General features: G+C 45.9%; 1 protein-coding gene across 2 annotated transcripts in view; it reads left to right on the top strand.

Moving 5' to 3' along the window:
• The window catches only part of GABRA3 (gamma-aminobutyric acid type A receptor alpha3 subunit), a 123,987-nt gene that overhangs the window by 69,658 nt on the left and 38,229 nt on the right, over window positions 1-16,100 (top strand). Inside the window, exon 4 of one of the 2 annotated variants that reach the window (XM_024197936.2) lies at window positions 10,509-10,576. In XM_024197936.2, the coding sequence (XP_024053704.1) occupies window positions 10,509-10,576 (68 nt within the window). Of the gene's footprint in view, window positions 1-10,508; window positions 10,577-16,100 lie in introns of those variants that run through there. The other variant, XM_029911848.1, reaches the window with a different exon arrangement.

Below are 16,100 nucleotides of genomic sequence, written 5' to 3'. Positions count from 1 at the left end.
CTGTGGGCAGCTATCCCACAGTTCCCGCAGTCCCCGCTGCCCATTGGAATTCTGGGTCGAGCCGCCAATGCCTTCTGGGTAAAAAAAAGGGTCGAGGGTGCTTTTGGGTAATTGTCGTCATCCGTCTGTCACTACCGCCCTCCCTCCCTCCCTGAAAGCGCTGGCGGGAAATCAGTTCGCGCACTTTTCGGGTCAGTGACAGCGCGGACGCCACAGCACTGCGAGCATGGATCCCGCTGCGACCATCGCTGCAGTTGTGGCCCTTGTCAACGCCTCGCAGGTTATCATCCACCTTTCCCAGAGGCAGATGCAGATAAACCAGGCGAGGAGGCTACGGCACCGCGGTGAGGACCTGAAGTCTGAGAGTAGCACAGACCTGTCAGAAAGCACGGGACCCCGCACCGAGGACATCACGGTGACAATGGGTCATGTGGATGTTGTGGAACGGCGATTCTGGGCACGGGAAACAAGCACGGACTGGTGGGACCGCATAGTGCTGCAGGTCTGGGACGAATCCCAGTGGCTGCGAAACTTTCGCATGCGGAAAGGGACTTTCATGGAACTTTGTGAGTTGCTGTCCCCTGCCCTGAAGCGCAATGACACCCGGATGCGAGCAGCCCTGACTGTCCAGAAGCGAGTGGCCATAGCCCTCTGGAAGCTTGCAACGTCGGACAGCTACCGGTCTGTCGCGAACCAGTTTGGCGTGGGCAAATCTACTGTGGGGGTTGTTGTGATGCAAGTAGCCAACGCAATCGTCAAGGTACTGCTCTCAAAGGTAGTGACCCTGGGAAACGTGGAGGTCATCATAGATGGCTTCGCCGCGATGGGATTCCCAAACTGCGGTGGGGCTATAGATGGAACTCACATCCCTATCCTGGGACCGGACCACCAGGCCGGCCAGTACATTAACCAAAAGGGCTACTTTTCGATGGTGCTGCAAGCACTGGTGGAACACGGGGGACGTTTTACCAACATCAACGTTGGATGGCCGGGCAAGGTTCATGACGCTCGCGTCTTCAGGAACTCTGGTCTGTTTAGACGGCTGCAGGAAGGTATTTACTTCCCGGACCACAAAATAACTCTTGGGGATGTGGAGATGCCTACAGTGATCCTTGGGGACCCAGCCTACCCGCTAATGCCCTGGCTCATGAAGCCCTACACTGGCGCCCTGGACACTGAAAAAGAACTGTTCAACTACCGGCTGAGCAAGTGCAGAATGGTGGTGGAGTGTGCTTTTGGACGTCTCAAGGGGAGATGGAGAAGCTTACTCACTCGCTGTGATCTCAGCGAAACCAATATCCCCATTGTTATAGCTGCTTGCTGTGTGCTCCACAATCTGTGTGAGAGCAAGGGGGAGACCTTTATGGCGGGGTGGGAGGTTGAGGCAAATAGCCTGGCATCTGATTACGCCCAGCCAGACAGCCGAGCGATTAGAAGAGCCCAGCGGGACGCGCTGTGCATCCGGGAGGCTTTGAAAGCTAGGTTCCACAGTGAGCAGGGTAACCAGTGACTTTTAAGTTTCTGTACAGAGAAGCTGAACCTGCCCCCGTTTCTTTACCCAGTTAATGTTGACTATCCTCTCCAGTTACAGACCCCCTCCACCCCCTTCCAAAAAAATAAAATCAGTTTTATTTTGTTATTGAACACCGTTGTCTTTAGTACTGTTTTTGCGGGAATCTTTGAAACCGGGGACGCAGACTGTGGTGGGGAGCGGGTGTAGTGTACTGATGCAAATGATCCTTCTATACTCCAGGAATGACAGCATTCGCAGTGGCGGACTGGTTGTTTCAACGGAGCCTGCCAGCCCTCCTGAGCGGGACTGCGTGTATGTGGGGGCTATGTGACTTTATGGCAGGGGGAGGAGGGTTACAGCTCCCCTGCTGCGTGGCTCTGTGATCCAGGACAAGGACCACTGCATAAGATCTGTAACTGCCCTCCCCCGCCACAAAGTCACAGAGCAAACAACCACCCCCCGCCCCCCACCGAACATGAAAACCACCTCCCAGACTGACCAGGGTAACTAGTCACTGCACTGTGTATGTGCCCTGCTGCTGGACCTGCCCCCGCCTCTGTACCCTGCTAAAGGTGACTGTCCTGTCCAATTACCAAGCCCCTTCCCCCCTCCAGACAGACTCTCCTTCAAAAGAACCTGACTGAAACAGTAATGAACAGAAACGTATTTTTTATTAACAACCAGACAGGAAACTGGGGGGTGAAAGTCGGACGGGGGCTTGGGTGAGGCGGGCAGGAAAAGACTTTTCAAATTTTGGGGAATGACAGCCTTCTGGTGCTTGAGCAGTCTGCAGGGGTGGAGTGAGAGTTTTCACGGACTCTGCCACCCCTCCTTCTTTGGACTTTGGGAGAGGGGGGTATGGGACTTGGTGGCGGGGGAGTGCGGTTCCTGATAGACTGCAGCGGGGCTCTGTCCTCCTGCCTCCGTTCCTGCAGAACATCAACAAGGCGCCAGAGCGTGTCCGTTTGCTCCCTCAGAAGTCCAAGCAGCGTTTGAGTCGCCTGCTGGTCTTCCTGCCGCCACCTCTCCTCACGTTCCATGTGTGTCCGGTGCATTTGTGACAAAAAATTCTCCCTCCACTGGTTCTGCTGTGCTGCCTGGGCTCGGGAGCAGCCCATTAGTTCTGAGAACATGTCCTCTCGCGTCTTCTTCTTCCTCCGCCTAATGTGCGCTAGCCTCTGGGAGTGTGATGCCAAGCAGGGTTGGGAGACAGTTGCAGATGTGGCTGTGGGAATGAGGAAAAGGCAGTGAATTCCTCCGAAAGATAAATGTGGTTGTGAATCAAGAACATAGTTTTTCTCTGTGAACAAGACCATGAACCACACCTATCACATGCGCACTCAGGACAAGGTCGAATTTTCGAACCTCGCCTTCACTGCCTGGGCTTTTGCACTGCCGATCTGGGAAGCGGGGCAGGACACGGTACTCTCTGTAGCAGGCAAACATGGTAAGCCGTAGACTTGTGGCTGCTTAAAACTTTAGGAGTACCACTGGCCTCCTTTCACATTGAAAGCACTGCCAGTCTGTGCTGCCAGCAATCGGCCAAGCAGGAACTCTGGCCCTGTCCCACCCCCTCGCGGATGAGCCAGGGAAAGATCCCTGTATGCTGCCCCTCTCCCGCCCCCACCGCGTGGCTGTAAACCAGCGGTCACAGTTCTGTAAAGGAACTTGTTGCAAGCAGTCCCAATACTAACAGTCCCCTACCTAATTCAAAGCAGGTCATCATGAGCGACATTACTCTCATGAGGATCCCGAGATCCAACGGATGCTTCGAGAAAGCCTGCAGAGACCGGGGCCCTATGCCGCCATGCTATGCAAGGCAATGATACCGGAGTACCTGCTTGTCTCCTGGCGCGGGAACATCTCCTACTTCGGAGGACCAAGTAAAGCCGCTCTCCCCAGGAACCTGATGAACAGGCTATCCCATTACCTGCAGGAGAGCTTTGTGGAGATGTCCGTGGAGGACTACTGCTCTATCCCCGGACATATAGACAGGATTCTAATATAGCTGCAGTAGCAGGGACTAAAGAGTGGAGCAGCTTGGGCAGCACAATCATGCACAACCGGACACTGTTTGATTTTTTTTAAATAGTTGTTACTGATTACTTAAGCGCCCAGGGGGAAGAAATCATGATTCACAGATTGTTCTTAGTACTAATATTCAAGTTTTGTAAAAAATAAAGGTTAATATGTTTAAAGCACTTACCGCTTGATCCTTCGCCTGAATCTGTGTCCAGGTTACATGCTGGGGAGGGTTGGTAGGGGATCTCTGTAAGGGTGATGAAGAGCTCCTGGCTGTCGGGGAAATCAGCTTGGTAAGCTCGTCCTCCTCATCTCCTTCCTCATCTTCCCCGTCCGCTAACATGTCCAAGGAACCAGCCGAGGACAATATCCCATCCTCAGAGTCCACGGTCAGTGGTGGGGTAGTGGTGGCGGCCGCACCAAGGATGGAATGCAGTGCCTCGTAGAAACGGGATCTGTGGGGCTGGGATCCGGAGCGTCCGTTTGCCTCTTTGGTCTTCTGGTAGCCTTGTCTCAGCTCCTTGATTTTCACGCGGCACTGCGTTGCATCCCGGCTGTATCCTCTCTCTTCCATGGCTTTAGAGATCTTCTCATAGATCTTTGCGTTCCGTCTTTTGGAGCGCAGCTCGGAAAGCACGGACTCATCGCCCCACACAGCGATGAGATCCAAGACTTCTCGATCAGTCCATGCTGGGGCCCTCTTTCTATTCTGGGATTGCACGGCCATCTCTGCTGGAGAGCTCTGCATCGTTGCCAGTGCTGCTGAGCTCGCCACGGTGTCCAAACAGGAAATGAGATTCAAACTGCCCAGACAGGAAAAGGAATTCAAATTTTCCCGGGGCTTTTCCTGTGTGGCTGGTCAGAGCATCCGAGCTCGGACTGTTGTCCAGAGCGTCAACAGAGTGGTGCACTGTGGGATAGCTCCCGGAGCTATTACCGTCGATTTCCATCCACACCAAGCCTAATTCGATATGGCATGTCGAATTTAGCGCTACTCCCCTCGTTGGGGAGGAGTACAGAAGTCGAATTTAAGAGCCCTCTATGTCGAACTAAATAGCCTCGTGGTGTGGACGGGTGCAGGGTTAATTCGATTTAACGGCGCTAAATTCGACATAAACGCCTAGTGTAGACCAGGCCTCAGAGATAGATGTAGGTTTCATTTTTAGAAGGTACACACTATACATTTTTAAACAGTGATTTTGAAAACTATTCAGATTAGTTTTACAGCTATATCAGAAAATGAATGATTGTTTGGTTATTTCATTTACCAAAGGTAATTGAAGCAGATATTTATGAAATCATTGGGAGATCAACTATCTCCAATTCAACAGGTTAATCATTAATATTTGGAGGATTTTCTTGCCATGCTGTATTAGGAGGAGAACATCACCAGACGGACATTTAAATTGTTTTATTTAACTAAAACAACAATGTTAAGTATTCTGGATTTTTTTTCTTCAACAGCAAACATATAATATTTTAACAAAAAAGCATATGACCATCGCTTCTCACATTTATCTCCAGACTTCTTCTCCTTGTCCAGATCTATTACACCCCCAACAATCTTCTATTCATTGAACTTTCTGAAACTTTGCACTTTTAGAGAGAGGTAAGGGATTGACTCTGTGTACACAAATTTGCAGAGGGACAATAGAGTTGAGGGCTGTTATTTCTCACCTCTATATATTATTTATTTAAAAACATTTTTGCTGTTAACAAGCAGTTACCTCTGGAGACACAAATCCACAGTTTGAGAACTGAAAAACTAAGCATCTCTGATGTTATCTTCTAGACTGAGCACTGAGTCCCATTGGGTAGATAGCAAGATTAACCTAAATAATCTATACAGAAGCCTGTGGAACCCCATAAGATTGGGTCCCTAATCTATGAACTATTGGAACTCATTTACAAAACTTTTCTTAAACATTACATAAATATATTCTCATACTATAGAATTAGAATTTATAATCCCTATTCCATGATGAGATATCTTTGAACTATAATGTATCTTAATTAAAACTATCTTTAGAAGGTTTTTTAATCAAAAAGCGTTTTATAAAAAAAATCCAATTTAAATTAAAAAATCCATTTTTTTATTTAAAAAAAAATCATTGATTTTTATCCACCCTGCCACAGAGCCAGTGAACTCATACAGTGCTATAAGCAATGCATTGCAGAAGTCCTTGGGTTGCATAATATTGCTAGGATCATGAATGGCCTTAATCCCAAAGACTGTAGTTTGCTGTGATCTGCTTGTGCTTTTGTTAGTTACAACTTTCACAGCTCAACTGGAATTTGTATGAGGGCGGCAGCTATTTTTTGTGGAAATCCTTCTAATTCAAAGGAGAGTCAGATTCTGCCTCTCCTATATGACCAGGGATGTCCCCCAGGCACACGGGTTCATGGGGGCAGGGTTTGTGGAAGCCAGCATGCCTGCAAGCCCAGCCGCATGGGGTCTCTCTGGGTGCTGTCACACAGAGGAGGCTTGGAGGATGAATGGCCCAGAAGAGGAGCAACTGAGGCTGGCAATTCTATGACTCTGGGATCCACTGTCTGAAGTCCCCTTATCCCCTACAGAGCACTGTTTGTGCTGATCGTAGAATCATAGAGCCATAGGGTTAGAAGAGACTGCAAGGGTCATCAAGTCCAACCCCCTGCCGAGATGCAAGATGTATTGGTGTGGAGTGACTCCGTTGAATTCGGTAGCGTTTACATCAAGCAGAGTGGAATTTGTGCCCAAGTCTGTTGGAGTAGAGGGGTGTGTCTGGCTTTTCTAGAAATGGGGGTGTGGGGGCTCTCAGGGCCATGTCATGAGGGTGAATGGCCAAGATAGTCTAGATGTAGAGGATCTACAGGATAAATTGGCTTCTCTGGCTTAGGGGGCACAGTGGATGAAGCAAGGTGCTGCCCCTGAGCTCTGTGTGGGTGGTAAGATGTGACCTACTGTGATCTTTGGACCAAGGTGGAAGCATGGGCAGTGGAAGATGCAATCATCATGCTCTTGTCGAAGGTAATGTGATGCTGGCCTGTAACAGACAAAACGACTGGAAGAGGATTTGGCCAGAATATGCAAGGTTCATTCCTGAGAGAGAGGCTGAATGGCTATGGTGTCCCTCTGCCCTGATGACCCCAGCTGCAACAACAGCCCCTTTGGGCTACAGGCAACTGGGCCTAGTTTAGAGGTAGCCTTGGTAACTGGTCTGGTCCCCATTCAGTCCCAGGAACAGGGGGACACAAAGGTGGCGATATTTACAGCCACCTTTGTCCCCTCCCCTCCTCAACTGCACCAAGCAAGTCTTGGCTACAGCTTGAGGCCATTGCCCAGCGCTTTTCCTGAGGCCATTTGACCTGTGGTTTCCAGAACATCCCTGTGACTGTGACTGTTTTAATTAAATGGACACTTGGATGAATGGTGACTGCTGGACATCCTGATGGCTGACACTGGCTTTCTCGATTATGATTCACTGTGCAGTCTTTGACATGATGCAGTTACGGACTGTCCAATACATTGTCACACTGTGATTGCAGCTGTCTATATATGATATTAAGAAGTATCATTTATGCAAGGAGACGGGAAGGAATAAGTACATACTAGACCAGGGAAAACCCATTGCCCTTGGGAGCTTATATTACCAAATGGTCCCATCCATTTGGATCCAACAGCCTCTGTCCCAGTACATCATGTGCATGGCTTTGTTTTTCACTGCACTGTGAGGTCCTGTCATGCGACAGTCCTTACTTGCGCTCTCTCTATCAGAGTGTGTGAATGAGTCATCAGCAGGGTAGGGAGGTGAGCTGTTCTGTCTGTCCTCCTCTTAGTAACCTGGCAAGTTTGTTACTGGATGTGCACTTTCATCCTAGGTTTGCAGGTCTCAATGGATAAGCACATGCCAATGTCCAGATGAGAAAAATCCTGGGCCGTATTCTCCTAATGCAGGGTATGCCTAAATCCCACTGAATTCAGTGAGATTTGCTATATCCTGCAGGAGCAAAGGGACCGTAGAGTCTAGGGACTGGACAGTTTACAATAGGCTGCATTCACTGAGACCCTGGATCAGGTCAGATCCATCCAAGTTTGTTTTGTTTGTTTTTTCCCCCTCACAACTTCCTAGGCCCAGCCACTCTTCAGCTATTTCTGTTACAAAGGCCTCATTGCTAAGCTTGGTATGGAGACAGTGGGAGTTTCAGTTATGCTGAAACTAACCTTACTAAGAAGGGTCTGCAAAAAATACACCAGTCATTTTCCTTGGGACTGTGCCCAACGCGAGCTTAGAAATAAAGCCACCAAGATCATTCAAAAGCATGTACCAAAGTTTTCTCTACCCCCCACAAGCCTGCTATCATCTGCTCGTCAATTCCTGTGCCAGTTCTCCAACACTTGAGTCCTGCAGGTCGCTTCGTGAAATACAGATCCTCTCGCTGACCCACCTTCCCTTGCAACATCTCAACCCATTTCTGTCTGAGCCTCAAAATACTTCATTCTGCAGACCACAGGGACCATGGCTGGACCTGAATCTCAGCATGGTGATTAGTGCTGTAAATTATGGATGTCAGGAATGCTGAAAGGGAAGAGGGAGAAAAAGTAGTGCATGTTAAAGAAAAGAACCTTAGAACATTAGAACTTTCTTCCCTGCTATGTGTCTCATTTTGGGTCCTGCTTGGAAGGACACGGAGAGATACCCCGAGCCTCTAAGTATTACAAAAGTAACTTGCTTTGCTTAGAAAAATGCCTAATTGACTACTGTATACTTCAGAAAGTGTACTGCACATATATTTCTCTTTAACCTTCTTTTACAGCATCAAGACAAGATCAAGGGTTACATATATAGCACAACAATATCAGCCACAGGCTGCCTCGGAAGCTCTCCAATCATAATAACTAGAGACATGTATACTATATTTTACCCATTAAGGAGAAAACCCTGCCAGAATGCATTATCTTACTTTAGTTGCAAAACTTTGAACTGCAGAATGAAGCCTCATAATGCTGCAAAATAAATTGAAACGTGACAAACTATCCCTCTGAGAACAGAGGAATTTCCATAACTGAATTGATCAATGGACCATCTTCTACTCCAGGATCACATCTACAACAGCGGCCAATGCTAGGTACTTAGATGAAGCCAGGAATCTCTCTTAGTGACTTCAAATGGACAATTCCATCAGGAGGTACCATTCTGGACATCTAGTCTCATTCAAACGAAGTGAGAGCACATAATCAATTTAGGACTAGACTAACATCTGTTAATGGAAGTCTTCCATTCTAGGGGCCAGATCTGGCCACATTTCTATGAGATACCTAGTGAGTAGAGCACTGAACTAGGACCCAGGAGGCCTGGCTCTGATACTGACATGCTGGGTGACCTTGGGCAAGTCATACTTTGTAAAGCGCTTGGAGATCTACTGATGAAAATTGCTGTATAAGAGCTAGCTACTATTATTATTATTCACATTGAACAGTACTTAACTCTGACCTGGTGTCGCGGCACGTGACTCACCACAGCGGCGCCTCCTGCTGGTCGTCTCAGGGAATTAGTGTTTCTAGCCTCTGGAGCACCCTCTGCAGGCCGGTGTCCCACTGCCGCTGGCCCCCGTGTCCCTCCCAGGACCCGGTGCCTCTTGTCTTTGGGGTGCTGCCCCCTGGAAATACCCCCCCAATCTCAGGGTCTCCCCACCCAGAGGAATCCCCAACCCTCTATCCCCACCTTGCCTCAGTCATGGTCTACTGCCAGTCACCATCTAGCCCCCGCTCACTGGGGCAGACTGCAGTGTAAAAGCCACTCATCATAGGCAAGGGGGGGTTGGACCGGCTGCCTCTGCCTACCCGTGGGCTGCCCCCTGCAACTGCAGTACCTAATTGGCCTTCCACTAGGCTGCAGCCTGGGGGGTTTCCAGGCCGGAGCTCCCTAGCTCCCTTGGCCTTCCCCCAGCCCTGCTCCACTCCAGGTACCTTCTCTCAGCTCCCTGCAGCCAGGTCCCTCCCTCTCAAAGCTAGAGAGAGTCTGTCTGTGGCTCCTGGCCCCAGCCCTCTTATAAGGGCCAGCTGGGCCCTCATTAAGCCAACTCGGCCTGATTGGGGCGTGGCCCCCAGCTGAGGTTGCTTTCCCCAATCAGCCCTGCTTTTCCTTCCCTGCCACAGCCCTCTCCCCGGGCTGTTTTAAGCCTTTTAAGGCAGGAGTGGGTGACCACCCCACTACATCTGGCTTCAAGCACTTTAGCACATGCTTAACTTTAAACACATGCTTTACTCCCATTGAAGACAATGGGACTTAAACAAGTGCTTCAGGATAAGCACGTCCTAAAGCACTTTCCTGAGTTGGGGCCTCCCAATGATTTTGGGCTATTCCTGGAATAAGACGTTACTTGGCATCAATACAGGTAGTAGAGTCTGGCAGCTAGGAGATTATAGCAGACGGGTCAATACTAGCTTTTCGAGAGCTATCATTCTTCGTGAAAGAGACAAGTAGGAAAACTGCAAATGTGATGAGAGTGAAAGGCAATCCAAATATTGATTCTTGCACAGTCAAAGAAACCCAAAACTTTAACAAAACCAGGGTTTCTTAAAACTGGGGGGAAATTCAATGGCCTACTGATCAGGCTGGCAAATACAAAGGGATTTTGGATTAGACATCATAACATCAGGATTTACCTCTATATTTAAGATGGATAGAACCATAGAAAATTGTGCATTGTGTGACTGTGTACATTATGTAAATATGCACTGTCAGAATGTACTAGGATATATCCATCCTTGGTGTAACTCTGTGGAAGTCAATGGAGCTGTCCCAGAGGTGAATTTGCCCTATTATGAATTATAAAATTGGCCATTGTTCACAACATGATGGTGATGACAATTCAACACTACAGCAGGGAGGCATCTGGTATGAAAAGACAAAACACAATGAAATGCTAAAATCATTTCTATGCAAATGAAAATACTTCTCTAATTACTTTTCTCTCTTATTTTTCCCAGACAGCGTAACTGAAGTCAAGACAGACATTTATGTGACGAGTTTCGGCCCCGTCTCAGACACAGACATGGTAGGTGCTGTAGATCACAGAAGTCTGACTCTGGGACACTGGGAGTGTGCATTGTTCTTCTTGTACCAGGTTAATTGGACAAAAGTATGAACTACGGAAACAATGTGGCAAGAAATCTATCCAGGTTGCCTGTGAAATTTCTGCTCAGGCATAAAATCTGGGTAGTGTGCATTGTTATTTTTCATTTGCAATAGTGGCAGCCAGCAGATAGGGAGCTGGAGATATCTTCAAGAGGGCAACGGTCACAGTAATTCAGGAAGCATAAATTTGTACAGCATAAATCACAGAACTAGATGAGGTCTCATTCCTCAGTAACAAATATCAAGAAATCCCATTCTGTTGCTTTTGGTGGGAGCTTAGCACAGAAAGCAGTTGCAATAGAAGTTCAAAAAAAGACTCTATTTTGGTTTCAATTCTCCTTCTCAATTTCATTTTGGTTTTTGGAAATCCACCAAACATAATAATTGGCATTACTCTAAATCCAGGTACAATACTGCTCTACAGCCAAAATGCTTCTGAAATAAATGTAGTCCAACTTTACTAATTCTGGATCACTGAGAACGAAAATGATGCTTAAAATTGTTGATTGGCTCTAGTTTTCAAGATATGCTATTGGGTCAGTATATATGACCCTTGACTTGGGAATGGCAGAGGATAAGTGAGTTATAAAGGGAAGGGATCTCAATTTAAACCAGAAATGACTAAAATACATCTTTGACTGGATCTATGAATAAATCTATGACTGGGTTTGGACAGTACTCGCTTTTTAGGCAAAACAATGAATGATGCAATCTGAAGCTGGTATTGCATCATACATGATATGAATTGCATCATGTTATTCCTAGAAGTCATGGATGATGCAATCATAACGAAGCTTACATCACTCTGCTGAACAAATTGCCCTATATCAGCTCTAGAAATCATACAGTGTCGTGCTCTCTTATTTGTCAGTGTTTGATTTTGCAAAGGGACACATTTCTGTTTAGCCAAAGTGAGCAGAGATGCCTCGTACATGTGTGAACAGTGCAGATAACTTCTGCTATGTTTGTGGTGAAGTGACTTTTGCATCACAAAAACGCAGTATAACCACTATGGTTAAGAAAGCCTATCACCTTTATTTTGGCTGCAAAATTTGAGATCAGGACAAGAGGTGGGCCCCACACATATGCTGCAACACTTGTGCAACAAATCTTCGCCAGTGGTTGAACAGGAAAAGGAAATCTATGCCTTTTGCAGTGCCAATGATTTGGAGAGAGCCAACAGATCATACCAGCAATTGTTACTTCTGCATGGTGCCTCCAGTTGGGAAAGGTGTGTCAAAGAAGAAAAAGTGGACTGTGCATTATCCAAACATTCCATCAGCTATACGCCCAGTACCCCACGGAGAAGGACTGCCAGTTCCTGATGCACCAGAATCATTCTCACTTGAGTCAGATGAGGAAGAGGAAGAGGATGAAACTTCTGGTCCTGAACCATCAATGTCACAGGACCCACATTTTCTCCCATCCTCCTCCTCTGAACCACACCTCATAACACAAGGTGAACTGAATGACCTTGTCAGGGATTTGGAAGTACCCAAGAGTAAGGCAGACCTGTTGGGCTCCAGACTACAGCAGTGGAATCTCCTGGCAGGTGATGTTAGGGTTTCCATATTCCGTGACCGTCAAAAGGATCTTGTCCCATTCTTCTTCATGGAAGGTGATCTTGTAGCCTGCAACAACATCGATGGTGTGATGGCAGCCCTCAACATCGTTCACGATCCAGATGAGTGGAGACTGTTCATTGATTCATCGAAGACGAGTCTTAAAGCTGTTTTACTGCATAATGGCAATGTTTTGCCATCAATTCCAGTTGGTCATGCAGTCCATATGAAGGAAACCTATGACAACATGAAACAACTTTTGAGGTGGATAAACTATGACCAACATCAGTGGCAGCTTTGTGGCGATTTGAAGGTTGTTGCTCTCTTGCTTGGTCTGCAGACTGGATACACAAAGTACTGCTGTTTTCTCTGCGAATGGGATAGTCATGCAAGAGATTCCCACTACATCAAGAAAGATTGGCCACTCCGACAGTCATTGGAACCTGGGAGGAAAAGTGTTCAGCATCCACCACTTGTTGAATCAAGGAAGATTTTGTTACCACCCTTACACATCAAGCTGGGTCTGATGAAGAACTTTGTCAAGGCCATTGACAAAACACAAGCAGCTTTCAAGTACCTCCATGGAAAATTTCCAAGGTTAAGTGAAGATAAGATAAAGGAAGGTGTCTTTGTTGGTCCTCAGATTCGTGAACTTCTTCGAGATGATGCATTTGACCATGCACTGTGTGGCAAGGAAAAGACGGCATGGAAAGCCTTCCAGTTAGTGGCAATAAATTTTCTCGGAAACAACAAGGCAGACAACTACAGGTTGTTGGTGGAAAACCTCCTCAAGGCATACAAAAGCCTAGGTTGCAACATGTCACTAAAGATACATTTTTTGCACTCTTATCTAGATTTTTTTCCACCGAACTGCGGAGCAGTGAGCGACGAGCACGGCGAGCGATTTCACCAGGACATTGCAACAATGGAGAAACACTATCAGGGCAAATGGAGCCCATCAGTGTTTGCAGACTATTGCTGGACAGTGACAAGAGATGCTCCATTTAATGAATACAAGAGACAAGCCAAGAAGCGCCGAGTAGACACTGAATAGGACTAAACTATGTACAGAATAGTTTTTTGCCTTTTGTTTCATAATAAATTTTATTTATATAACCCTTTTGCTGATTTTTAAAGTGTTACATAAACAGGACAGGTGAAATATTATCATGTAAAGCAACCATAAACACATGAAAAGACCTAGGTTTACAATTTATGATTAAAACTCTACTATCTACACAATATACATAGACATAAAATGTAAAAACTTAAATATCTTAGAAACAGTTCCAATCAGTTGTTTTAATTGTCATATTTGAATTCAGCACATCAAAATACATAATAAATAGCACATTTTATCTCTGAAGCAGACGACTTCTCAAAAATTATAGACCAGTGTAATCTGTTAAGGAATTTCTGTCAGTATCCTTTGGACTAGAGCTGGGTGAAGGTTTTCAACCAAAGCTCTTTTTCAGTGACAAATGCAGATTTGTTAACACCAAAACGTTTTGCAAATTCATGTCAGTTTTGTTGAATTGTTCATGTTGAGAAAAAAGCACCAACAAAAAACAGTCTACAAATGTCAAAAGATTTCAACATTATCAAAATGAATCATTTCAGTTTCTCAATTCAGAACAACTTTTTTGTTTCAAAATTTCCAGAATGTAGACATATTGAAAAAAATGCTCAAATTGAAACAGAACATTTTGGTTTGGGTCAAACAAAACATTTCATTCGTCTTGAAATGAATTTTTTTCAACTTCTTGGTTCAACAAAAACACTTGAAAATTTTTCATTGTGTCGACTCAAAATTATTTCTTGTTTATTATTATTATTTTTAGAACTGCTCACAAAACAAAAAAATCAGTTATTCACACAGCTCTATTTTGCACACTACGGGTACGTCTATACAGGGCTAAAAGACACTCAGCATAGCCGCAATTGGCCCAGGTCAGTTGTCTTAGGCTAGCGGGGCTCGGGCTGCAGGGCTAAAAATTATTATGTAGAGTCTTTTGGGCTTGGGCTGGAGGCTTTGCACAAATCTACACAAAGATTTTTCAGCTCCAGAGCCTGAGCCCCACGAACCCGAGTTAGCTGATCCTGGTTTGGACAGCTGTGGCCATGCGGCGGTTTTTTTATCCCTGTGTAGACATGGGCCAAAAGGTGAAATCCTGGCCCTATTGAACTTGATGAGTATTTTTCATTGACATCAGTGTGGGGGTAGGGAGCAGGATTTCTCCCTATGTTTCATTGCTCAGCGTAGCCATTTGCGACTTCCAAGTGAATGGAAGGAACAGGGGAGGAGAGACATGTTTACCCACCAGAAGGAAGTCCATGGAAACCAAAAGTATTTTCTAATGTGGTCCAATGACACCTTATTGTATCTCCAATTGCTGGGACATGTTGTGCCGCTTCCCATCAAAAAGAGGCTGCGTGACTTCAGACACCTGCTCGTTCTTTTGATTTAGAGGAGCATGAATCATGTCTTTTAATCCTTTTTTTCCTGCCTGATCAAGTGAGGGTGTTTTGTGGGTTTTTTCAGTGAGTGCAAAGGGAAGCAAATTAGGGAGTACCACAAAAAGAGCAAGAGCTTCCTACAGCATGATTCTGCCGCCCTTATTCATCTTGAGTAGCATCTTTCTTCATAACCCACCCCGCTTTCTTCAATGTGACTACTCATGGAGTAAGTTACTTAGTAAGAGTGTCAGATTCTGACCCTATGTAAGTGGGGCGGATCATCCCCTTTCCTTCACCAAACTGCTCTAAGTGCCTGAAACAAATATACAGGGTAAGCGAGACAGAGAAAACAAGTGAACTGACTGGCATATTCTGATATGTTTAAGGAAAATTATTAATGAAAAGGCCTGAGGAGTGAATCTAGGTTTATATTCCCTCAACAGTTTGTCTTCTAATTAAAACAGAACTCTGGAGCATAATTAATAGTGAGCTTTCTCAAAAGCATTTCTTGCAGCTTGTATTGCACAAAAAGAGGATTTGGTAGTTTGTGTTTATTTTTAAATTACATGCTGGCATCATTAGTGGGGACCGACACCCTGGTGTGTGCCTCATCTCTGAGTGTCATTTCCTCTTGGATTTCCCCACACTGCTGGATGCTCACTTTGGCTTGAAGGTTCTCCCTAGCAGGGGGACAAGAATTGAATCCAAGCAGGCTTGGGCAGGATCAGTGTCCTGAAACAACCTTCCTCCAAACCTCTGGACCCTAGAGGATTTCATTCTCCATGTTCATTCAGCCACGGACATCTCTCCTGCTGCTCTACCAGCGGGCCCCCCCACAGACTATTAGCACTGGTGATCAGAGGATTAGAGGAGAATTAAATCTCTGAATTTCATTTTGATGCCTCCCCCCATCAGAGGAGTCTGCCTTGCTTTGGAAGGACCACTCCCGGCAGGGTTAAAAGTTAAGTTAATGTCACTCTAGCTGAGAGTATTAATCTCATCTGCGTTCTCTCTATCCATCTTATTCTCTTTCACACCGCACCAAAGACCAATAATATATTCAGCAATCCCAGGCCTTAGGGAGTATCTGATAATTACTTCCAAGGTGGAGCATATTTGATTAAGGGAGCATGGATAATGAACTGTGAAGAAGAAATATGAGGTATTGAAAAGAGGAAACTATTCTCCGCTGTGTGATTTGACAAAATGAATTTAAAATTAGAAAGACAGTTAAAGAATAATAAATTTTCTCTCCCCTTGCATGCTTTAGTTCCATAGATTTTGCCCATACATAGCAGATGTGCTACTGCATGCAGTTCTGGTGCTGAGCACACTTTGAAATGGGTGTTCAAGAGAGAACCGCACAGGGAAAGGAGGATGAACTTGCACCTTTCTCAGGATTGTTTTCCTATCTTAGATAGAAAA

Source organism: Terrapene carolina, unplaced genomic scaffold (assembly GCF_002925995.2).
Source record: "Terrapene carolina triunguis isolate 2854851 unplaced genomic scaffold, T_m_triunguis-2.0 Scaffold131, whole genome shotgun sequence".
NCBI classification, from domain to species: Eukaryota; Metazoa; Chordata; order Testudines; family Emydidae; genus Terrapene; species Terrapene triunguis.
The sequence above is the reverse complement of the archived record's forward strand: the minus strand, read 5'-3'. Positions and strand labels throughout refer to the sequence as shown.